General features: G+C 63.9%; 1 protein-coding gene across 1 annotated transcript; it reads right to left on the reverse strand.

Moving 5' to 3' along the window:
• Positions 1–5,469: 5,469 nt before the first annotated feature.
• SEPTIN4 (septin 4) lies at positions 5,470–17,458 on the reverse strand. Its single transcript, XM_040082650.2, is given in 13 exon segments — positions 5,470–7,324; positions 7,594–7,693; positions 9,841–10,003; positions 10,123–10,219; positions 10,594–10,695; positions 11,014–11,131; positions 11,212–11,346; positions 11,852–11,975; positions 12,783–12,869; positions 12,990–13,083; positions 13,287–13,355; positions 13,357–13,578; positions 15,221–17,458. Coding segments are annotated over 13 exon segments (1,407 nt in total). The 5' UTR covers positions 15,257–17,458; the 3' UTR covers positions 5,470–7,264.
• Positions 17,459–24,104: the final 6,646 nt, after the last annotated feature.

The raw sequence follows: 24,104 nt of genomic DNA on the forward strand, positions 1-24,104 counted from the left end.
TGGTTTCTCCACGTGAGCACTGAGGGCCCCAGGCCACCCCTTTGTACCCTTTTCCTAGCAGGTTTAATAAATCAGATCTTCTTTGTTCCTCCCAGTTCTGTGGTAAGGCTGGAACAGGTGGGCCTAGGTCACTTCTGTCACTCAGAACACTTTGGGATCTGTCCTGAGGGGTTCTGAGGTGGGTTTGGAGGTGGAGATGGGTTAGGGACAGCTTCAGCCCCTGGAGCAAAGCTGGGGCTGGCCTGGCTTTCTCCCCATTGGTGCTGAGGGGCCAACACCTTCCTGGAACCTCCGATGACCCGGGGGCTAGAGCCTGTCTGAGCCAGTGACGGGGAAATGTGGGGAATGGCTGATTCCTGGGGGGCCCCCAGGGCGGGTGTCCTCGTGTCCGTGCATGGGAGCACAAGGGCAGAGCCTACCAGGGAAAGAGAGACCCAAACCTGAGCGGAATCCTCAGCCTGGAGTCTCTCCCCTCCCTGCTCCTGCACACGCGTCCTGCAACTCCTGCCCTGACCTTGGAGCAAGCGCCAGGTGTCATCTGTGGACTGCAGCAGGGTCTGGCGGTCAGGAACGTCCGGTGTGACCCGGGCCAGCAGAGCTGCTGCTCCGGGGTGGGAGCCCTGGTCCTGCTGAGGAGCACAGCCACACAGCCCGGCGGCCACCTTGTCCCCTCTCCTCTGGTGCTGCAAATAGATGGTGCTGTTTCTCCAAGAACGGCTGGCACCGAGCGGCTCTGCCTGTGCTCCTGGACAGAGCCAGGACAGGGGCACCTTGTCCCTTTCCACGGGAGAATGTCAGTATCAGAGCAGCCTTTCCCTGCCCGTTCTGCTCGGTCCCTGTGCTTCGTGCTGGCATCATCACTTACATCACCACCCAGAGGAGGAACGGCTGCTGCTCCCAGGCCTCTCAGCACTGTTCCTGATGGGTCTTGTGGAATGGGCATTATCTTCACAAAATACAGCACAACTTGAGGTTTTCCAGAGAAGCTCCAAAAATAACATCACGTGTCAGTAAAGGCATCTCACGGAGCTTCGCAGAATCCACAGACACAGGTGGGCTCTTCGGCAAGTAATTGCATATCCATCTGTTCATGTCATGTTCTTGTGTGCCCACCACAGCCTCACCACCCTCACAGCGAAGAGTTTCTTCCCAATATCCCATCTATCCCTGCCCTCTGGCAGCGGAAAATCGTCCCTTCTTGTCCTGCCCCTCCATCCCTTGTCCCCAGTCCCTCTCCAGCTCTCCTGGAGCCCCTTTAGGCTCTGGAAGGTGCCATGAGATCTCCCTGGAGCCTTCTCCTCTCCAGGTGAGCACCCCCAGCTCTCCCAGCCTGAGAAATGTGTCAAGCTCTTGGTCTGTTCTTTCCACGCTGGCTGTGGGGAACAGTGAAGTGGGAAAAGGTGTGGAAGAGCTGGAGCTGGCTGGAGGCTCCAGCCCGTGGCCCATTTTCTGCCTGGAAGGTAATTCAGGGGTGTATCAGCTGCCTTTACAGGAGGGGCGGAGCAGCAGCAATGGGCTTTCCCTTCTCCGAGCTCCTCCTGCCCTGAGCAGGGGATCCAAGACTACCTGCTCCATCAGGAGCATCCGCTGGATGTGTCCAGACACCGCATCCCAAACCCTCATCACAGCTGCCAGGAGAGCGCAAGGCTGTCACCCCCAGGCAGCAGCTCCCGGGCACACACAGAGCCGGGTGCAATCGGAATGACTGCTCCTGGCTCCCCTGGATCCAGGGAAATGGGAATGGGCACAATCGGAATGACTGCTCCTGGCTCCCCTGGATCCAGAGATACGGGAATGGGTGCAATCGGAATGACTGCTCCTGGCTCCCCTGGATCCAGGGAAATGGGAATGGGTGCAATCGGAATGACTGCTCCTGGCTCCCCCGGATCCAGGGAAATGGGAATGGGCGCAATCGGAATGACTGCTCCTGGCTCCTCTGGATCCAGAGAGACGGGAATGGGTACAATAGGAATGACTGCTCCTGGCTCCCCTGGATCCAGGGAAATGGGAATGGGTACAATCGGAATGACTGCTCCTGGCTCCCCTGGATCCAGGGAAATGGGAATGGGCGCAATCAGAATGACTGCTCCTGGCTCCCCTGGATCCAGGGAAATGGGAATGGGCGCAATCGGAATGACTGCTCCTGGCTCCCCTGGATCCAGGGAAATGGGAATGGGCGCAATCAGAATGACTGCTCCTGGCTCCCCTGGATCCAGAGAGACGGGAATGGGTGCAATCGGAATGACTGCTCCTGGCTCCCCTGGATCCAGGGAAATGGGAATGGGTACAATCGGAATGACTGCTCCTGGCTCCCCTGGATCCAGGGAAATGGGAATGGGTACAATCGGAATGACTGCTCCTGGCTCCCCGGGATCCAGGGAAATGGGAATGGGTACAATCGGAATGACTGCTCCTGGCTCCCCTGGATCCAGGGAAATGGGAATGGGTACAATCGGAATGACTGCTCCTGGCTCCCCTGGATCCAGGGAAATGGGAATGGGTACAATCAGAATGACTGCTCCTGGCTCCCCTGGATCCAGAGAGACGGGAATGGGTACAATCAGAATGACTGGTCCTGGCTCCCCTGGATCCAGAGATACGGGAATGGGTACAATCAGAGTGACTGCTCCTGGCTCCCCTGGATCCAGGGAAATGGGAATGGGAATAATCGGAATGACTGCTCCTGGCTCCCCTGAATCCAGGGAAATGGGAATGGGTACAATCGGAATGACTGCTCCTGGCTCCCCTGGATCCAGGGAAATGGGAATGGGCGCAATCGGAATGACTGCTCCTGGCTCCCCTGAATCCAGGGAAATGGGAATGGGAGCAATCGGAATGACTGCTCCTGGCTCCCCTGGATCCAGGGAAATGGGAATGGGTACAATCAGAATGACTGCTCCTGGCTCCCCTGGATCCAGGGAAATGGGAATGGGCGCAATTGGAATGACTGCTCCTGGCTCCCCCGGATCCAGGGAAATGGGAATGGGCGCAATCGGAATGACTGCTCCTGGCTCCCCTGGATCCAGGGAAATGGGAATGGATGTGACAAGTGGTGAAGAGGTGCGAGAGAGGAGGAAAAGAACCGGAGGCAGTGCCTTAGTTTCTGTATTTGAAAAGATGGGAAAAGGTGGGGCTTCAGGGCCTCTCCCATCGGGGAAAATATCATTAATTATATGAGGAGCGAATGAATAAGTGGGGAAGGGAAGGGGAAAAGGGAAATGGGAAGGAAGGGGAAAGGGAAACAATAGGACTGATGCCACCTGAGATTTTAGGTGTCAGGTGTGGGTGGCACAGAGAGATGAGAGATTTCCTTTTCCGCCCTAAGAAACTTTTATTCCCTTCCACCGAGCTCAGCTGGAGCTCCAGCATGGATGCTGCAACCAGTGCCAGGACTGGTGAGAAACCAAAAATAGGACACTGGGGAATTGCATGGAAGCATTTGCCATGTGGAAATATCAATCTCTGCCTTGGGAAGGCTGGGTTTGAGTGGGTTTGAGGCTTTTTATTTTTAAAGGTGTGATGGAACTCACATGGAATGGAGTGCAGGGAAGGGTGGGCACAGCTGGGGCTGTCACTGGAGGATCAGTGCTGGGTTTTATCCTCTGGGAAAAGGGGAACTGGGTAAATCATCCAGTCTGGGGCCAAAAGCAGAGGCTCTGTTGGCGGTTCTGGGGAGGGAGAGGCAGCCAGGGGATCCTTCTTGGAGCTGCAATGGTGGGATGTGGGAGGTTTGTGTATCCCAGCCTCTGGGGTGAGAGCTGCTTCCAGCCAAGGAAGCACAAACATTTTCCATTCCCATGTTGATAAGAGGGTTCATGGAGGGGACGATGGGGTTTGGCCTGGTGAAGAGCAGGAATTGGCATCACAGCCACCATGGAGCTCAACACCCTAGGCCAAGCAAGGTGGGGCTGAGGCAGCACTGGTAAAGGAGGGAAGGACTCCAAGGAGGTGGGGTCCATGCTCTGACCCTCAGCAAAGGGAGAAGTGGCTGCTACAGAGCAGTGGTGGGGCTGGCAGGTCCCACAAGGCAGTTTTCCTCCGCAGCAGAGACCATGGACCACTTCAGATGGTTTTGGTGGCCTCCTCTGGGCCTGCTCTACAAGCTCCATGTCTGTGCTGGGATGAGCTGGAGGCAGCTCCAGAAGGGTCTCAGGAAAGCAGAACAGAGCGGAGAAAGCATCCCCTTCCTCCCCTGTTGCCACTCCACTGGGTTAAGGCCAGGACACACTTGGCTTCCTGGGCTGCCAGTGCCCATGGGCAGGTCATGTCCCATTTGTCACCCACCAGAGCTCCCAGTTCTCTTCCACAGGGTGCCATCCATCCATCCATCCATCCATCCATCCATCCATCCATCCCTCCATCCCTCCATCCATTCATCCATCCATCCCTCCATCCATTCATCCATCCATCATCCATCCATCCATTCATCATCCATCCAGCCAGCCAGTCAACCATCCATCCATCCCTCCATCCATCCATCCCTCCATCCATCCATCCATCCCTCCATCCATCCATCCATCCCTCCATCCATCCATCCCTCCATCCCTCCATCCCTCCATCCCTCCATCCATCCCTCCATCCATCCATCCATCCCTCCATCCATCCATCCCTCCATCCATCCATCCATCCCTCCATCCATCCATCCCTCCATCCATCCCTCCATCCATCCATCCATCTATCCCTCCATCCCTCCATCTATCCCTCCATCCCTCATCCCTCCCTCCATCCACCCGTTCCCGGTCTGTGCTGGCCCTGGGGATGGCCCTGCCCCAGGTCCCCGGCCCTGCCCTCAGCTGGGCTGGATCAGCCCAAGGGCTCTGAGGGCAGGAGATGGAGGGGATGCAGGGGCAGGGGTGGGGTATTGGGGTGCAGGTGGGATAATGGGGTGCAGGTGGATGATGCCCACTGGGAGGCAGCTGGAGATGCAGCCCATCCATCCCTGCACTGCTCTGCCCAGCCCTCCTGCTCCTCCACCCCAGCAGCTTCTGGGGGACCCGAGCAGGGGTGACAGGGCACGGGTACTGGTGGTGTCTCCAGCCAGGGCTCCCCCACTGCGGGGGGACTCAAGGGTGCCCAGGGGCAGCAGGTAGAGGGCAATCCCATCCCAGCTCAGGCTCTGCTCTCCCCACTCCCATCCCAGCCTCACAGCAGGAGAACCCAGCACCCCAAAGCATGTGAGAGGGGGAGACCCCCTCCTTGTGCCCCCTCATCCCAGAGCTGGATCCCAAGGGGCTCTCCCACCACGCCCCAAGCTGGGTGTCCCTGTGAGTGCAGCACAAACCCCCCACTATCCATTTTGAGCCTTTTCCAAGGGGACAGGAACTGGGATCAGAAGGCCACAGCACAGGCCACCACCAGCCTCAGAATGTGGGTGCCCAGTGCTGTGGGGTGCCCAGGGCTGTGGGGTGCCCAGGGATGAGGGATGCCCAGGGCTGTGGGGTGCCCCCATTCAGTAGAAGCCACATGAGGTTGCAGACAAGCCAGGTCAGCCATATTTATTGAGAACAATTGTGGAGGGATAAAAATATTTCCACTACTCTATAAGAATTTATAAACCTATACTCTCTGATCCGTTAATAAACGCCTCTAGGACCGTCATGCCAGGGGAGGGGCTTCTGTAAGAAAATAGCAAGATTAAAAAAAGGAAAGCGCTAAATATTCCCTGCGGGGCCCTGCCCAAGGAGGCCCTGCCCATGGGGGCCTTGGGGCCCCCCGCTGGCACAGGGACATGGGGGACGCAGGCCAGATGTTGCCCTGGCACCCTGCAGCCCCCACCCCCGAGCCTCAGCTGGGCACAGCCCCCACCAGCCACATCCCACCTGGGGGACCCCAGCTTGGGGGCCTTGATGGGCACAGGACACATCTCCACACCAGCAAGTTCCCAGTGATCCCACTGATCCCACCATTCCAGTGATCCCACTGTTCCCAGTCCTGCCTGCATCCTCACCATCCCCTGTGGGCTTTCCCATACCCAGGAGGGGGTTTGGATCCATCTCCCCAGGGATGCTGTGAGAGGTGGCCAGGGCTCACCCTGGGGACACACAGTGGGGCTTTGCAGGGAGCAACACAGCTGGGGACATCCTTGGGGACACAGGGACACTACACAGAGCCCTGCAGGGTGGTGACATGGCTGGGGACATCCCAGGGGGACACAGGGATGCGACATAGCTCTGTGGGAAAGCAACACGGATGGGGACAGTCTGGGGGGACAAGCTGGGGGGACAAGCTGCAGTGCTCTGTAGGGCAACAACACCAACCAGGACGTGGTGGAGAACATGGGGACACCACGGGGGACACGGGGACACGCAGCAGTGCTTCGCTGTGAAGCAACATGGATGGGGATATCCTTGGAGAATACACAGGGCTGCTGTGCCAAGAAGCAGCAGGGACAGGGACATCCTGGGCACACAGAGACACCACAGACAAGCAAGTGGCAGCTGGGGCCGAAATTCCAGGCAGGGCCGGTGCTGTTGCCATGGGGTGAGAGGTGCCATGGGCACAGGACACTCATTATTGCTTTACAGGGCCAACATCATGGCAGCTGGGGGTGCCCAGCCTCTGATTTGGGACTCAAGGGACTTTTCCCTGGGGCCATTGATTCCCCAATGCTCTCCGTGCCACAGCCCTGCTGTCACTCAGTGGGGACAGGGTGAGGACACAGGGCTGGACACCGACAAGCTTCAGTCCCCTGCACTGGTGTTGGCATGGCAGCTGTCCCTCTGACCCCTCTGTCCCCTGTGGTCCCCAGGAGCTGCTGTCCCTCCACGCCAGCCAAGGCCAGGGGAACAGCCCTGTTCCCCACAGCGGGGCAGCTGGGGCCTTTGGGGGGCTGCCACCAGTGCCCCCCTTTCCTCTTCCCTTAGGCCAGGGCCAAGCTGAACATAAAGGCTGTAAGCTGAGAGCCCGGGGTGACACAGGGACAAGGGACACGCTGTGGGGACCAGGCTGGCCAGGGCCCTCCCCAGAGCTGTGGAGAAACGGGAAACCAAAACTTGGGGGACCAAGATGTCCCCAGTGAGGTGGAAGGGACTGGAGCAGGGGACCCCGGGTTGGGTGCCCTGTCCCTCACTGTCCCCTCGCCGTCCCCTCGTGCCCCCACGGGCGCTGGGCGCTTGGATAAGGCGATGCCGCAGCTCAGGGTGGTGGGTGAGTGTTGGTACCGAGTCTGGCAGCGGGGCCGGGCAGGTGGAGCGTGATGTAAACATTTCTGATCTGGGGCCAGGAGCAGGAGGAGGAGGAGGAGCGGGGCAGGAGGAGGGACGGGCTAGTGCGAGTCCTTCATCTGCTTCTGGATTTTCTGGAGCATCTCCTGCATCCGCCGCAGCTGGAAGGGAGCAGAGCCGGGATCGTGGACGGTGCCAAGCCCCAGGCACGCAGCTCCCGTGCAAATGGGGCTCGGGCTGAGCATCCCAGACAAACTGAGATCGCCAAGAGCTGGGCAAGGGGGAACCCTTGGATGCACCTCCAGACCCTGCTCGTTGGAGCAGCAGCAGCTGGCAGGCTGCAGGAAGGGTGGCTCCTGAGGGCTGTGCCATCACCGCGGCTGGAGGGAGCGGAGATGGGGTTTGGGAGCTCAGCCCGCCCCACACTCACCTCCTCATCCTTCTCCCGGATGAGCTTCTCCGTCTCCACATCTGGCACCGGGGGGATCACGGGGATGGGGAAGTCTGTCCCGCTCTCCCGGGTCAGCTTGCTGTGGACAGAGAGAGGAGGTGAGGGTGCTGCCCCAGCCCCTCCGGGGACATTCCCCCGTGGATGCCCCAACCCCCACAGGTGCCCAGAACCCCCTGCACGGCCCCTAGGCCCCATGCCCACCATCAGAGTGGCTTTTCCCCAGCAGGGGAGATGTGAGCAGTTCCAGGCAAACCTCAGCACCCTCAACCTGCCACTCATGAACCAAGGGGGGACCCAGGGACTTCCTCCACAGCCTCCCGATTTGGGGAGAATCTCACTGGGGTTGGGCTCTCCTGGGCTTGTATTTTCCCTGCTGCTTTAAAACTTCAAAACCTCGGCATCTCCACTCCGTCCCCTGGTCTCAGGAAGGGGTCTCCAGGCACTCCACTGCCCTGCCAGACCCAGGGATGCTCCACACCCTTTTCCCGAGCTCTGCCCCCATTCAAGCCCGCTCCTGCTGGAGAGAGCCGCGAGCATCCCCCCGAGGCCATGGCACCACGCAGGACCAGGGCCAGCCCAGCCGATGGCTTCTCCCATGCGCACGTCCCTGGGAGGGACCAGCTCTCCCAGCCGTCCCTGTGGATGCCACGTGCCACCCCAGCGGGTGACAAGGCCGGGACACCAACGGCGGCCAGCAGGGTCGCGTGCTGCCGTGTGCCACCGCCACGTGCCACCGCCAGCGCAGCCCCCCCGGCAAAGGGGTGATGGACACGGGTGCGGGGCGGGCAGAACAGGCCATCCCCACCCCACGGGTCCTACTGGGCCAGGGGCTGGGCCAGGCCAGGGTTTGGCCGCCTCGGGAGCCGCTTTGGAAGACGCTGCCGTTGTCTCGGCTCTCGCCGTGGGGGACGTGAGGAACACGTGGAGTCAGGAGCACGTGGAGCCCCTGATGGCCTTGGCAGCAGCACGAGACCGGAGCAGGGCACCAGCAGTGGGGTGAGCAGCAAAGGCTCTCAGCACCCCAAAATCACGTCCCCAGGAGGGCAGCGTGATGGGGGCATCCTTCCCTTGGGCAGCCCCGGGGGCTCAGTGCCACCAAACAGTGACGCATCCCCCAAACCTGGGGGAGCCGGGGTGACACCACCGGCACACAGCGTTCTTTGGCAGAGCAGCTTGTGTGGGGCACGAGTGGGTGGCCACGGGGCCAGAGTGGGTGTCCACAGGGCTGGCTCACCTCGAGGGCGGCTGCCTGGCCCTGGCACGGGCACAGAAGGACCAAGACAGTGTTGGGTACCAACAAGCACTTTATAGAGGGGCCGGGGGGGGCAGGGGTGGCAGGGGGGGCTGGGGGTGGCAGAGGGAGCTGGGCGGGGCCCAGTGCAGCCCCGGGCGGTCCCGGCTCAGTCGGCGGAGCAGTTCCCGCAGCACAGCCGCAGCACGGAGGGATGGCTCCTGCCCCGGGGCACACAGGGAGAGACACTTAGAGGTGCCTAGAGAGGTGCCTATAGCCACAGCACAGCTCCAGCCCCCCAGGAGCCACAGGGTCTCCACTCATTCCCACACTGCTCCAACTCCCAGCTGGAGGGTCTCACTAGGGACCCTGCTTGGGGGGGCTCCCTCAGCACCTCGGGGTGGCTGAAGCGGATGTGGGTGCTGTGTTTGGCTGATCTGTGAGCAAAGCCTCAGCCTTTGTCGGGCTCCTGCTGTAGTGCTGGAGCATGCTGGGGCGCAAGGGTCCCCTCCCTGTTGGAGCATCCCCCCACAGCCAGCCCCAGGGGGATGCAGGATCCCCCTCAGTGCTGAAGCATCCCCCAAGACACAGCCAGCCCAGGGGGGACACAGGGTCCCCCTTGCTGCCAGAGCACACCCCTGGCCCCCAGCCCCGGCCCTTGGGGGCACGTGGGGTCCCCTTCACTGCTGGAATATGCCCCTCAAACCAGCCCCAGCTCTGGGGAGATCCAGGGTGCCCCTCACTACCAGAGCATCCCCCCAGCCACCCTGGGGTCACAGGGTGCCCCTCACTGCTGGAGCATCCCCCCCAGGCACTGCCAGCCCAAGGGCACAGGAGGGGCCCGTCACCACACTGGGGCTCCCCAGCCGGCCCCGGGGCTCCCCGGCACGGATCCACGCACAGCCCTGACCCGCCGACACCCCACTTGCAGCGGGTGGGGTCACCCCGAAGCGAGGAGCCCCCCGTTCCGGCCCGGCCCCAGCCCTGCCCCGTACTTGCGGTTGCGCTCCTTGACCACCATGCGGGTCATGCTCTGGATGCACTGCGTGCGGTAGTTCTCGTAGTGCGTCTCCCGCGTCACGTCCTTGAGGTCCTGCATGTGCGTCCTCACCAGCATCGTGCGCAGCTTCACGAAGTCGCAGTGGGACGGGTTCTCCACTGCGGGGGAGGCAGGCTCAGGGGGCCACGGCCAGGGTCCCACCCGCCCCGGGGCCGCCGTGGGCGCACCGCGTCCCCGTCCCCAAGGCCGGGGGCTGCCGGGGACAGCCCAGCGTTACCTTCCACGATGCCCCAGGGGTAGAGGCGCCCGCGGACGCGCCGGCCCTTGGCCTCCACCACCGTGTTGCTGCCGATGACGGCAAAGGGGATGCTCTCCTGTAAGGGCGTGGGGGGTCAGCAGGGCCCTGCCGTGACCCCCCACCTGCCAGGACCCGCATCCCTCCACGTGCCCTCCTCGGCTGTGTCCACTACCGTTTGCCAGGATATCCCAAGGGCCCGGCTGTGGAGAGCCCCAGTGGGACAGCAGAGGCCATGTCGCGGGTTTCTCCACCCAAGCCCTATTGCACCGAGCTGCAGGCGTCACCCATGGGATCTTGGTGACATGTCTGGGTAGTGAGAAATGTGCCAGCCCCTCCGTGTTGGAGAGCTTGCACGGCCCCAAAGAGCACAGCAGCTAACCCAGGGTGATGTGTCCTCCTGGCCACGGGGCTCTGCCCCTCCAGTGATGGAGCTAGAGGAGCCAGACCCACCTTCAGTGCCTGGTCCTGCAGCTTGAACTCCTCATCCTCGTCTGAGTCACACTCAGGGAATTGGTAGATGCGGATGCCATAGTGGTCAATCTCCTCCCGGATCTGGAGGCAAACAGCTCCCTGAGGGCAGGGCTCCGGCCTCGGGAAGAGCATAGGAGGCACCACACAGGGCCAATGGCCCCCAAAAGCCCTTTCCTTCCAGCCAGATGTCATGGACACCCCCCAGTCCTTCCAACCCCCAGCTGAGCCCTGGGCAGATATGTCCTTGGTGGCCATGGGGGCAACATGGTCCCCTACAGTGCTTAGAGTCTGGAAAACGTTCCAGGGCAAATTCCAGGCAGGAGACGGATGGAGACCCCAGGGCACCCCTACGCCCAGGGACCTGCTGGGACATCTCCCAGCTGCCCCACCTCCCCTCACCTTGTTCTTCATGCGCTCCACCTCGGCAGGAGTCAGGGTGTCAGCCTTGGCCAGCACAGGCACGATGTTCACACGCTGGTGCAGAGCTCTCATGAACTCCACGTCCAGGGGCCGGAGCCTGCAGAGGGAGCCTGGTGAGCCCCGTCCCACAGAGACCCTGCCCAGCCCCCCCGGCAGCGCGGGCAGGGCCGCCCGTACCCGTGGCCGAAGGGCGAAATGAAGTAGATGCAACAGTGCACTCGGTTGTCCTGGATGTTTTTCCGGTTGAGGCCACTTTCGTCACGGAAATACTGCTCGAACTGCTGGTCGATGTAGTCGGCCACGGGCTTCCAGCTGCAGGGACAGCGAGGTGACACCGAGTCCTCCGTGGGACCCCCCCACACACACACTCCCTGTGGACCCCCAGCTCAATACCTCCCATGGTTCAGCACCTAAGCCCAGTGAGACATGGGAGGTGTCTGCCTTGGGGAGACCCCCACCCCTTGGCACTCAGCATCCCCCCAGCCCGGGGACAGTCCCCACCCCATGGCACTCAGCATCCCCCCAGCCTGGGGACAGTGCCCACCCCATGGCACTCAGCATCCCCCCAGTCTGGGGACAGTCCCCACCCCATGGCACTCAGCATCCCCCCAGCCTGGGGACAGTGCCCACCCCATGGCACTCAGCATCCCCCCAGCCTGGGGACAGTCCCCACCCCATGGCACTCAGCATCCCCCCAGTCTGGGGACAGTGCCCACCCCATGGCACTCAGCATCCCCCCGGCCTGGGGACAGTCCCCACCCCATGGCACTCAGCATCTCACCCAGTCTGGGGACAGTGCCCACCCCATGGCACTCACCACTCAGTGTTGTTGACAGCGTCCCCAAAGCCCGGTGTGTCCACGATGGTCAGGCGCAGCTTGACCCCCTTCTCCTCGATGTCCACCACGTGCTTGGTGATCTCCACTGTCTGCGTGATGCGCTCTGTGGGTAGGGACACGCTACCAGGGGAGACACCAGGGATGGTGGGGGTGACATGGGGACATGCTGTGACCCCTGGGTGTCATCCCCCACCCGGGGGCTGGGTGACCCAGCTGGCTCAGCCCCGACACATGCCACGCTCCAGCCCAGGAGGGGATGCTCCATGCTGTGGTTCCCATATCCCCGTGGACCTGCACCCATCCCACGGTGGCTGTGCCACTGCCACCCCAGGAGCACAGCTCAGGCAGCACAGGGGTCTCCTGGGGCTGGGCCTTGCTGCAGGAGCATTTCAGGTGACCCCACAGCTCCAGACTGCATGCGCCCCTTCAACCCAGGACCCTCCGTGTCCCTGCATCTCCAAGGATGCTCCTACTGCATTGTGTGTTTTGGCTTTCACTCCAAGCAATGGAAACAAATCAAAGCAAACCTCTCTAACTCCTGGGGATTTAGGCAAGTTTGGGCCATTTTAATTTAAAAACTGGCTGCAGCTGAGCTGGCACTGTGCCCCAGACCCTGACTGTCCCTAGCCTCCCAGAAATGCTGCAGCTCCAGCCAATCTCCAACAAGCCAGGGCTTGTTTTTCCTGTGGAAATAAAGTCCCCGTGGGGAGTCCCCATCCTGTGCACGGGGGGTCCCCATTGCCTCGGAGCAGTCCCCAGTGCCAGTGGGCAGTGGGCAACACAACACATGTCATTTAGAGGAGCCTGGCTGGGCAGGGAGAGGGGCTGCGGCCCCCAGGAGCATCCCTGGGCTCTGCCACTGCCCAGCTCACCCAGGACACCCCCCTGGGCCGTGACTGTCCCCCCTGACCTTCGGCGTTGAGCAGCTTGCGGTCCCTGTACATGTCCGTCAGGAAGAGGCTGTTGACCAGGGTGGACTTGCCCAGCCCAGATTCCCCTGAGAAAGCAGGACAAAGATGGGGGGCGGGCAGCCTGTGCCCCCCCACCCCCAGTGCAGGGTGTTTGGGATCCAGAGTGGGGTCAGGTCAGCACCCCCAGGCCGGCTGGATCCCCTTACCTGCCACCATGAGGGTGAAGTCGAAGCCTTTCTTCACCGACTTGCGATGCACCTGGTTGGGCAGCGTGGCAAAGCCCACGTACTCCTTGTCATCCTGCAGAGGGCACAGGGGACGTGGCACAGGGACACTTCCTACCCTGGAAAGCGCCCCCCGTTCCTCCTGCCCGCAAAAGGATTCCCAGCGTTGGAGTTCCAGGGGATGAAGCCATGCCTGCCAGAAGCCTTTGCGTTCACCTCCTCCCTCCCGCAGCCCCTGGCTGTATGTGTCCTCCCCTTCCCCGCGGACACGTCCTGCACCTCGGAGGAGTCGTAGGGGTCCAGCTGCCCCCAGGGGCTCCGCGGGCGGTTGGGGCTGGGGGGCGGGGGGGGCGGCGATGTGCTGCTGGAAATCCGGGGGCCGAGAGCGGGAGAAGATCCTGGCGTCCCTCTCATCGCTGGCTTCGTCTGGGGGCACCCTGGCCACGCTGCCGAGGGGCTCCCGCCGGCCCTCCGGGGCCTCCACCTTCCTGGAGCTGTCAGCTGGTGGGCAATCCCGCAGGAACTGGGTCAGCTCAGCCTCGTCCGAGTCCTCCTTCAGGAAACGCTTTATCTGGGGACCAAGGGAGGAGGTGACACTGGCGGTGGCAATGCCAGCCTGAGACGGCAGCGCCCAGCTCAGCCCCACAAGCCCCAAGCCGCAGCAGCCAGACACATGCAGCCCAAAGGTGGCAGGGATGGGAGGAGAGACGGGACACGGCCACCCCAGGGGACCAGCCACCACCCTGGGGACAGCCACGGGGACAGCCACGGGGATGGCAGTGGGGACAGCCATGGTCCCTTGCACCTCGGGCGCTTACGACTTGCGGCGTGGGGACGGCAGACGGCTCCTGGCACTCCGGGGGACAGGGGTGGGCACCTTCCCCCTGGGCACCCCGCCGCTCCTCGGGGTCTTCTGGGGCAGCCAGGACCCCCCCGCGCCCCACGGCCTGCCAGGAGGACAAGGAGGCACCCGGGAGGAGGCAGAGACACCAAGAAGAGATGAAGAGCAGTTGGGGGGTGACCTGAGTGGGGCTGCAGCCAGGGGAAGGCAGGTAGGAGGCAGGGGTGGGCAGGGGTCCCCTGGTGCCCGAGCCCCCCGCCCACCGCCCGTTCATGGGGTGTCAGCACAAGGGGCTCCCGTCCCCGCAGTCCCAGGAGACAGCCGGACAGACACGACCGGGAGCCCGACGCCTCCTTCCCCCGGCTCTGCCCGGGTCGGAGGGGGCGCGGGCAGCGGCCCTCGGCAGGGGCTGGGGGCACAGGCACAGCTGCCCCCAGCTGCTGCCCCGGGGGGCGGCGGGGCTGGGACGAGGGACGGGGACGCCGGGATTGGGATGGCTCCGCATCCTGTTTACAAGCGCTGGCGGGAGGAGACGCGTCCCCAAGGGCACGTCCGGCAGCGGCTGCCGTGGGACCAAGCCCCGCTGCCAGCCGGCACCGATGTCCCCAGGGTGCCAAAGCAACTGCCAGGCGACCCCAGCCCCACGGGCGGTGAGACCCCAAAGGAGAGGCATGCAGGGCCGGGGGGCCCGTGACCGCGGAGGCTCCCAGCCGGGGGTCAGCGCCCCCCAGACCGGGGCCTCCGGGAGAGACCCCTCCGTGGGGACGCGTGTCCTCCCTCCGCCGCGTCCCCGCTCGCCGGTGCCGGCGGCAAGGCGAGATGCGCGGAGTTAGCGGGCTGGAAACAAGGTCACAGCGCTGCCGGGGCTGAGCGCTCGCACGCCCGGCCCCGCTCCCGCTGCCCCCGCGGCCACAGCACGGGGACCGCGGGGGCAGGCTGGGGGGCTGCGGGACCCCCGTGCTCCCCCCTGCCCCAGCGGGTCCCGTGTGCTCGGTGGGTCTGTGCGACCGCAGCATCCTCTTCCTCGCCGCCTTTGACCTGGGGTGCATCAGCGCCGGCCCCCAGCACAGCGCAGCCCGGCCGGGGACACTCGGGGACGGGAGGTGATGCCACCAGCAGCGGCGAGCGCTCCCAGCCCTGTTGCCGCTCCGTCCCTCCGGGCTCCAGCCCCTTGGGGCTCGCCCCCACCCCTGGCCCATGATCTCGGCAGCGCCGCGACACCGAGGTTTGCGCCGCGTCCTTGGGGGTCCTGCAGCAAGCGCGACCCCGGCAGGGCTGTCCCAGGGACAGAGGACCAGCCGCGCCACCTCCCCACAGTCCGTGCCCCACACCCCCTCTCTCGCCTCGCCGGGGACGGGCGCTGCCCCCGTACCTCTTGCCCGGGCTGCAGCTCGGGGCAGGTGGCCATGGCGCAGCCGGTGTCGCCCGTGGCCAGCAGAAGATGCCGAGTGGCCCCGGCTGCGCCGAGGGCTGGGGAGCAGTATTAGCATAACTCCACCCTGGGCAGGCTCCGCGCCGGGCGCCCGCGGCACCCAGGAGCCAGGCACGGCCCCTGAGAGCGGCACGGGAGGGGAGAGGAACCCCCGGGGAGAGACAAAGCCAGCTCCTGCCTGACTGGGGAGATTTCAAGGAGCAGCCATCATCGGCTAAGGGAGATCCTGGGTGGGCTGCAGGACCACCATCAGCAGCACCGGCACCACCAGCACCCCTTGGCTGAGCACACAGATTGGCTGCAGCCCAGGAGGACACTCAGTCCTTGGAAACACCTCTGTCCCAGGACAAAAACCCACTCCATCCTGGGACAAAAGTCCCTCTCTCCCGGGAAAAAATGCCCCTCCATCCCAGCGCACACCATGTCCACTCCTGCTGCCCACCTGGAGCATTCCCCAGCAGGGCTCCACAGCCTCTTTGAGGTCAGAAACCTAATTTCTCCACACTTTTGCACCCGACAATTAAAGCTTCCCCACGTGGCTCCAAGCTCTTGCTCGAGCCGGGCCTGGCCAGGAAGGACCCAGCCCTGGGCTGGGACGCTCCCACCACAGGCTCCAGCATTCCTGCTCGGCTTTCCTGGCTCATCCTGGGAAGCAAAGGGTTGACAGCTCCCCAAGGAGGAGCCGTGGGTGGCAGTCAGGGTTCCCCAGCTGTCACTTCGGGGTCACCAGGGATGGTGATTCACCTTGATGTGTGTCGAGATGCATCAGGGCAGCTCAGGGGCTCTCGGCTGCTTTCCAAGCGTCCCAGCCCGCACTCCAGGCAGGAGCAGAGATTTACGGCAGGGAGAGCCCGGGGCTGCGCTGGTGCCCCCGTAAGCAGATTACACACGCGGCTGAGTGCAAGCCGGCCTCACACCCGGGCTGTCAGCCCCAGCGAGAGCCGCACACGCCGCCTCGTCCCCGCCTGTCACTTTGCATCGCACCGTCCCCGCGCGGTGACAGCCCGAGGGATGCGGCGGTGGGGGACACGGGGGCAGCGGGCAAAGCCTGACCTAGGAAAGCCACCGGCTGCCCCCGAGCATCGTTCCACGGATACCACATTCCCACGGGAGGTGTTTTCCCGGACTGCTTCTGCAGGGAAAGGAAGGGGACATCCCGGCGAGGTGCTGCCCCCACCGCCAGGCCGACAGAGGCGTTCCCAAGCCCTCTAAAGGTGACACCCAGAATGCCACCTCACTATGGCTGAGCATCCCAGGCACAAACGCTGCCCCAAAGGCACGAACCCCACGCAGGACAAGCCCCCAGCGAAGCCCAGCGCTGCCAGGACCAGGCCAGCTCGTTCCAAGGGAGACAGAACCTGGGCCGTGCCTGCTCGGCCCCGCCTCTGGACGCGCGGGATGCTCCCGCCGGAGAATCAGGGTACCCCCAGCTCTGCCATCCCACCCGTCAGCAGCATTCCAGGTGGGAAACTGAGTCTCTCGGCAGCTGCTAGAGGAGCAGGGTGCTGGGTACCCTAAGGATGGGGGGCAGGCTGAGGCGTGGGTCCCGGCTCCGGGCAGGGGGTCAGCCCCAGGCAGGTGAGCACGGGGGATGAGCCACAGCTCCTGGTGCAGCAGCTCCAGTCCCTCTCCCGCAGGGAATCCTGCAGCTTGAAGGACCTGTGAGCACCTGAGCGAGGACCCCAGGATGGGACCATGAGCAGCGGCTCCCTGTGAGCCGGGACATGACAGCAAGGCCAGTGCAGGCTGGAAACCAGCCGACATCGCAGCACGTGGGGCTGGACAAGTTCTGACCCACTCAGAGCCGGGAGCAGAGATCGGGGAGGAACCAGTGCTCATGCTGCTCCTCCGGGCCAGCTGGGAACTGTTCTGGGGACAGAGGGATGTGGCACCGGCGGCAGGGGAACCGGCTCTGCCTCTGTGGGCCCTCCTGGAGCACCTCCAGCCCCAGCTCACCCCCCGTGCACGGGCGAGGGAGCGCGGTCTCCCCCGGTCCCCAGCCGCGCCTGCTGTCCCCCCGCGATGTTTCCAAGGCTGATGCGTGTATCCCAAAGCCACTGTCTGGAGCCTGTCGGGAAGGCGCTCCGTTGCGACACGCTCCGCCAGCCGCCCTCCTCTCTGGTTTCACCGCGTCCAGCTCCGAAAGAATGTGCCGGGCTGGTTCCCACGGCGGCTGCCGGGGCAGCGCGGCCGCAGCGCTCCCACCAAGGCCACTCGTCCCGGCGGCCACAACCCGGTGCCACGCGAGCCGCGGCCGCAGCCCTTCGTCCTCATCCCCACCCTGGACACGGCCCGAGGTCCCCGCGGAGACGCGGCCCGGCCGAGCGGCTCCTGGTGACCCATCACCACCGCGGAGGAAGGAGGCAGAACGGGAGATGGAGAACAAGCTCCCGCGGGCTGGGAATGCCAGCGGCGGCTCCGGAGCTTGCCGGTGAGCGCAAAGCCGGCTCCACGCGTGTCACGGTCCCGGCCGAGGACCGGGCCGGGCCGGCAGCGCCACCAGCGCCGGAGGCCGGGGACCTGCCGAGAGCTAGGGACCGATGCTCGGCACGGAGCCGCGCCAGAGCGGCTCCCGCTGCCCACGCACGGACACCCGTGGGGGGAGCGCAGGACGAGGGGACACGCGGGTGACGCTGCCGAGCTCTGATCTCCGGGACGCGCCGGTGAGTGGCCCGTGCCCCTCACGCCTCCCCCGGGGCTGCCGCTCGCCGGGGCCGGGCAGGTGCTGCCCCGCCGCCCGAGGCCCCCCCGCGCTCCGCTGCGGCACCGGCGGCCCCGGCCCGCTCCGCCCCCGCGCACCGTCACCTTCACGGAGGGCGGCGGGCTCCGGGAGCGGGCCCGTGCCACGGTGCGGGGCTGCCCGGGCCGGGCCGGTCCCACGTCCGCGCCGGCCTTACCATGGCTGCGGCGCCGGGCGCCGTCCGGGAGCGGCGGCTGCCGATGGGCACGGCCGGGCCCCGCCGCGGATTAGCAGAAATAGCAGCGGCGGGGCGGGGGCGGCCCCGGGGCGGGGCGGGCGGGGGACGGGCGGGGCCGTTCGGCATCGCCGACAGCGGCACCGGGCACCGGCAGCAGCGCCCGGCACCGCGCACCGCCCGCGGGCACCGGCACCGGCACTCGGTGCGGCACCGGGCCCGAGCAATGCGTACCGGGCTCCGGGCACCGGGCACCGGGCACCGGGCACCGGGCACCGGGCACGGCACCGGCACCAGCACCAAATAACGCACACCGGACCCTGGCACCACACACTGGGCACCAGCACCCGGCGCTGAGCATCAGCATCCAGCCTTGGCATTCGACTCTGGCATCGATACTTGGCACGGGCCCAGGCACCTGCTTTGGCAGCTGGCACGGGGGCCGAGCACCAGGCACCGGGAACTGCACAGTGGCACGGGGTGGTGACACAGGTCAGCAGCACCTGGCACAGGGCTCCACCATCTGCACTGTGGCATCAGCACCAGGAACGAGACACTGAAGGAGGGACTGGGCACCAGTACCAGGGACAGGGCACAGGCAGGGCGCCAGTACTGGATGCTGGCATTGGCAGGGCCCGGTGCAGGCAGTGGGTACGAGGCCCCAGCACCAGTTACTGGTGCAGGTGAGAGGGAATGGCCCCTGTTACAGTGAGTGACCTCCTGGCAGTGTCACCAGCCCTGGGCATTGCCCTGCAGGTACCAGGTACTGTGCAGGAGGCGCTGGGCTCCACACCAGCCTGGCTCTTGGGAGCACTGGGCACCACCTAGGGAGCGTTCGGTACCGGGAAAACACCCCAGCAGCACACATCCCACATCACCTGCTGCCTACCAGGGACTGGCAACTGCACTGGGCACGGGTCACCGAATCTCAGTCTCCCAGTGCTCCCTCTGCAAAATCCCAGCCTGTCTCTCCCTCTCGAAGTCCTTCCCAGGGCTGTTGCTGAGCCGTTCTGCCCTGGCCGGTGGGCTGGCAGAGGGCCCCAGACACCCGGCTGGCTGTGCCCCTGTCCCCATCCCCACCTCATCCCGGCTCAGGGATGGCAGCGCCTTCCCGCGATGCCCCCGGCCCCAAGCCCATGTGAGTGGCAATGGCACGCGGCCGTGTCCCCGTGTCCCTGAGGGCAGGGAGGATGCTGGCACCGCGGGCGGGGTTGCCCAGGGCGCTCGTGTTCCGGCCATGAAAGGGGCCGGGAGAGCCTTGGCTGCGGAGGCTGCTCCCCGTGGCGAGCAGCTGGCAGAGCTCAGCCCTCCCCACATTTCAGTCTCTCGGCCCAGCTGCACCTCGGGACTGTCCTCGTCCCACCTCAAACTCACTCCAACCCAGGGAGCTGGTGAGGTCACATGCATTCCCAGCGCATCCCTCTCATGGGCTTCTCGTCCCTTGCCTCAGTTTCCCTGCTCATGAAAAAAGCCAGTGGTAATTCCCCAGCAGGAAAAGATAGATCCAGCCCCAGACAGGCTCTGACTGAAGTTGTGTGACTCCACAGGGACCATCTCTGCCTTGTCCCCAGCATTTTCACTGCCTGGAATCTCCTTCCCTCCAACGTTGTAGATCCAGGCTGTGTCCAGATGGCTCCACATTTCCTTTATTCCCATAAATAACCATCACAGGTTCAACACAGCCTCAGAGAGCCCCAGTGGCCACCTCGACCCCGAATTCAGGGGATCCAGGCAGGGATGCCGCTCTCCCAGCTCCTCATCTTGGCCAGCTGGAGGGTCCCAGCGGGGGGCAGGTAGGGGCAGGCAGGGGCAGGCAGGTGAGGGTGGCTGCTCACATCCCTAATCCCCACAGCCAGCGCTTTCCTCCAGGATTACCGGGGATTAGGGGCTCGGGGGCTCCAGGAGCTCAGCCTGGGCTCTCCCTGCCCTTCAAGGAGCAGCGCTGAGCCCCGCGGGGGCGGGAGGGCACTGCGGGAAGAGCTGGGTGTTCTCGGCCTGGCCAGTGGGCACAGCCTGGAGCAGCCACCCGCTTGCCACGGCCTCGCTCGGGTAGCCCAGTGCCCATCGAGGCCGGGGAGCTGCAACCTGGGCTTTACACAGGGCATTAAAAGCTGAAGGGATCAGCTGCGGGCAGGAGGGGACACAGGGGCTGCACCTTGCGTCTGGGAGATGACGCAAAGAGGGTGATGCCCGGGGAGGGTGGCACAGCTGGAGAGGTCCCCAAGGTCCCCGAGGCACCCCGGGGTCCGTCGGCCTGGCGGCAGCAGCGATCCCAGGTCTCGGCCCGTCTGGGAAGTCTCCGCTCGCTACCGGGGCCCAGAGATCTATAATTACCATGGGAGGCTGAGTTATTTTGGGAAGCGGCTTTGCTGCTGCCAAAGCTTTTATTCCTCCAAACCAAAACAAGATGGAAAGAGCCCAGCCCAGGATGCTGCATCCGGCGGGCGTGGGGAGCTTAACCTCCTCGCTGCCTACAGCCGGCACCACCCGGCACAGCGAGGGCGCGGGGCTTGGCTGGTCCTGCAGGGTTCGAAGGAGGGTCAGGGGGAAGATTTGGGGTCACGGAGACCACAGGGGGTCAGCCAGGCGTGGGATGGGGCTGGGGGTCAGTCCTGTCCTCAGCTGCTGGCAGGTCCAGGGGCCACGTGTTCGGACGCTTACCTACCATGTACCGTGAGAAACTTTATTTTTAGCTCTCGCAACAGGTCCCGTTTGGGGGCTGTCCCAGGGCGGTGGCTGGGCAGAGGAATGCCATGAGCATGGAGTGGAGCACCTTGCTGCTGCTCCCAGTGACACATCCCAGGGGACAAAACCCCAAGGGTCCATCCTCAAAGCCACCAGAGCCCAGGCAGAAGTTCTGCTCTCCACTTTCCAAAGCAGCCAAACAGACTCCAAGCTGGGAATAAACTCATTTTTCACACTCTGGGAAGGATGAGCCACATCAGGCACCCCAGGGTGCTTCTAAAGATCTGCTCCAGCACAGGGATGAGGTGGGCTGGGGGGCTTGTGCTCAGGGGGGAACCTGAAAACCTGGGGTGTAACTCCTGCCTTTTGGCCTCTTTCCCTTGGTCTGTGCCCAGAAGGGCTGCCCATGCCTGGGCTGCTCCCTGTGCTTGAGTCTTACAGGGCAGCCAATAGCCCCCAAACCCACAGTCTGGGGTCCCTCAAACCCAAACCCCACATGCCAGAGCCTTCCAGCTGCCCAAACCCACACGCAGGGGTTCCCTAGAATCACACGTCAGGGCTCCACAGCTCCCCAAAGCCATATACCAGGGTTGCCCCATCCTTGGGCTGTCTCTGCAGGGAGCTCCTGCTCAGAGTGGCAGGGCTGGGAGGTTCTGAGGGTCCACATTCCCCAAGTCTGGGCAGTGCCAGCCCTTCAGAAGGGTTTGGACACAGAACGAGCTCTATGGGATGGTGCCACAGCAGTGGGGACAGTGTCACATGCATCCAAACCAAGTGGTCCCACCTAAGCTCTGCCCACCTGAACCTTCCCACAGCTCCTCTTGTGTCATCAGCTCCCAGATCCCTCCCAAAGGACTCATCTGTCGATGCTGCCCATCCCTGGGGACCTGGTGGCACCGGGGAATAAGGAGCAACCCATCACTTACCTCCCGCTCTGGAGGCCCCCTGGGAAGGGGCTGCGCTGGCAATGGGACTGAGGAGAAGCCTTTTCCCATCAGAAGCAGCTGAGGCTTTCAGGGCCCCCCAGCTGCCCCCTCCCAGGTGCCTGTGTCCCCATGGGACCATAGCTGGGTGGGGGATGGGCCCCACATGCCCCCAGCTGCCAGAGAGGGGCAGGATGGCAGAACCGTATTCCCAGGGCTGTTTATAAATGCCACGTTTGTGTAGACCGTACAAAAACTGCTGGCAAATGAGGTTGGGTCAGCGTCCCATGGGATTTTCTTGCCTGGATTTGGCCAGCCTCACCTGTCAGGGACCAGAGGACACTGGAGCAGGGCCAGGAGCTGTGGTGACAGCCCTTTCTTCCCATCCTCATATCCCATGTGATGGGGGAAATTGAGGCAGAGAGGTACTGACCCCCCACCATTGGCCTCGGAGCTTCACCAGGGTTTTGGGCATCTGGATGTTCCCCATGGAGCCACCAGGTCCGGGTGACGTGTGCGACACAAGGAGGTGGCTCCTATGCCAGCCCCGGTTGCAGAGGGGAGGTGTGACAGTGACACCAAATCACGGAGGGAGGGCTCAGACTGCTCCAGAAGCACACAGAGCCCCTGCTCCTGAGCCAGGGGGAGGGATCCTGTACCCAGGGGACAGAGGGGACAGGATCAACCATGACAGACACCCCACAGAGCCACGTGCCAGATGCAGGGTGGAGCATCAGAGGGGTGGAGGACAGGAATGATCCCAGGATGTCTCCAGTCCAGCCTCTGGCTCAAAGGAGGGATGGGCTGAGGTGGAAAGGGTTCCAGAGGATCCCAGAGCCATCACCTGCTCACCGCAGGAAAATCCTCAGGTGGGGGTGTCTTGCTGTGGCCAAAGATGGGGACCAGACCCCATGTCCCCATGGAGCTGGACACCTCCACCCCTCCTTACAGAGCTGGGCACCCTGGTGGGATCCCAGTGACACTCCTCCAGCTCCCCACATCCCTACGGACCTGGGCACCCTGGTGGGAGCCCAGGAATCCTTTTCCATCTCCATACATCCCTGTGGAGCTGGGTGTCCTGGCTGGTCCCCAGCATCTTTTCTCCTTGCACATCTCGAGCCTCATGAGGACCTCTGCCTGTTACCCACCACGAGATGTTCCCCAGGAGAGTCCCTGCAGCACCAGTGCCCACCTTGCCAGGATTCAGGGAGACCTTGCCCTTTTTCCTCTTCTCTGGAGCCCCAAACTTCTCCACGAGGAAGGTGACAAACCCACGACCAGTGGTTCACGGCTGGAGCCCTCAGTGTGTCCTGCCAGAGCCACCAGTGCCTTTGGCCACCCCCTTGGTGGGAACACCTGGCTCCCCACGTGCCACCATTCCAAACCGGGGTCAGGTGTGGGTAGGACCTACCACGGACATCTCTGGGTGGCACAGAGCAGGACCTGGGAGGAGACAGTGGATGCAGTGGCAGCTCTTGGTGGCCTGTGACACAGTCTGGGTGGCCTTGACCCTCCTGGGAGGAGGTGACTGGAAGCGACAGCCAGGTGCTGGTGATGCGATGAGCCCCTCCTACAGGCACTGGGTCAGGCTGGACCAGGGCTGGATTTGGGGCCATGGTGCTGCACACCTCTACCTTCAGGTGACAGTGACAGCATAGGGCCACTGCAGCTGTGCCAGAGCCACCTCCCTGCCTGGTGAGGGGGTGTCCCAGCTGGTGACCAGGTCTGGGATAAGCTGCTGGTCACAGGGGTGACTGAGTGGCCACCTGGTGTTGGGGCCAGCTGCTGGCTCTTGCCCCAAGGGCCACCAGCAAGTGTCACAGCGGGTGTGCTGTCCCTGTCACCAGGAGGCACACCACACCCCAGCTGCACCCAGCTGGGTGAGGGGCTGGGGAGGGTCCCATGGGTTTGGGGGTTCCTACTGCAGGGCTAGGGGTCTCCTGTGGCAGCAGGGGACAGGGGACTGTGGTGTTTCCCAGGTGTGATGCCAACAGTGGGTCCCTCATGCCAGCGTTCCCAGGGAGTGACAGCATCCTGCTCCCAGAGCAAAGGATCAGCACAGTGGGGCGTCACCAGGGACAGTGTGGTGTCACCAAGGGCGGTGTGACAGCCTGTGACACCAGGCAAGGGCGTTGGTCCCTGTCCCTCACTGGGGTACTGGGGAGCAGGCAGTCAGGAGCCAGCCCAGGAGGGGGACAGAGCCACTGTCACTACATCCCCCCAGTCCCTCCAGAGCCATGATGGGGGTTCCAGCCCAGATCCTGGGACCCCTTCAGGCTCCTTCCCCAGCTGCAGCATCAC

This window comes from Hirundo rustica, chromosome 19 (genome assembly GCF_015227805.2).
Source record: "Hirundo rustica isolate bHirRus1 chromosome 19, bHirRus1.pri.v3, whole genome shotgun sequence".
Taxonomy (NCBI): domain Eukaryota; kingdom Metazoa; phylum Chordata; class Aves; order Passeriformes; family Hirundinidae; genus Hirundo; species Hirundo rustica.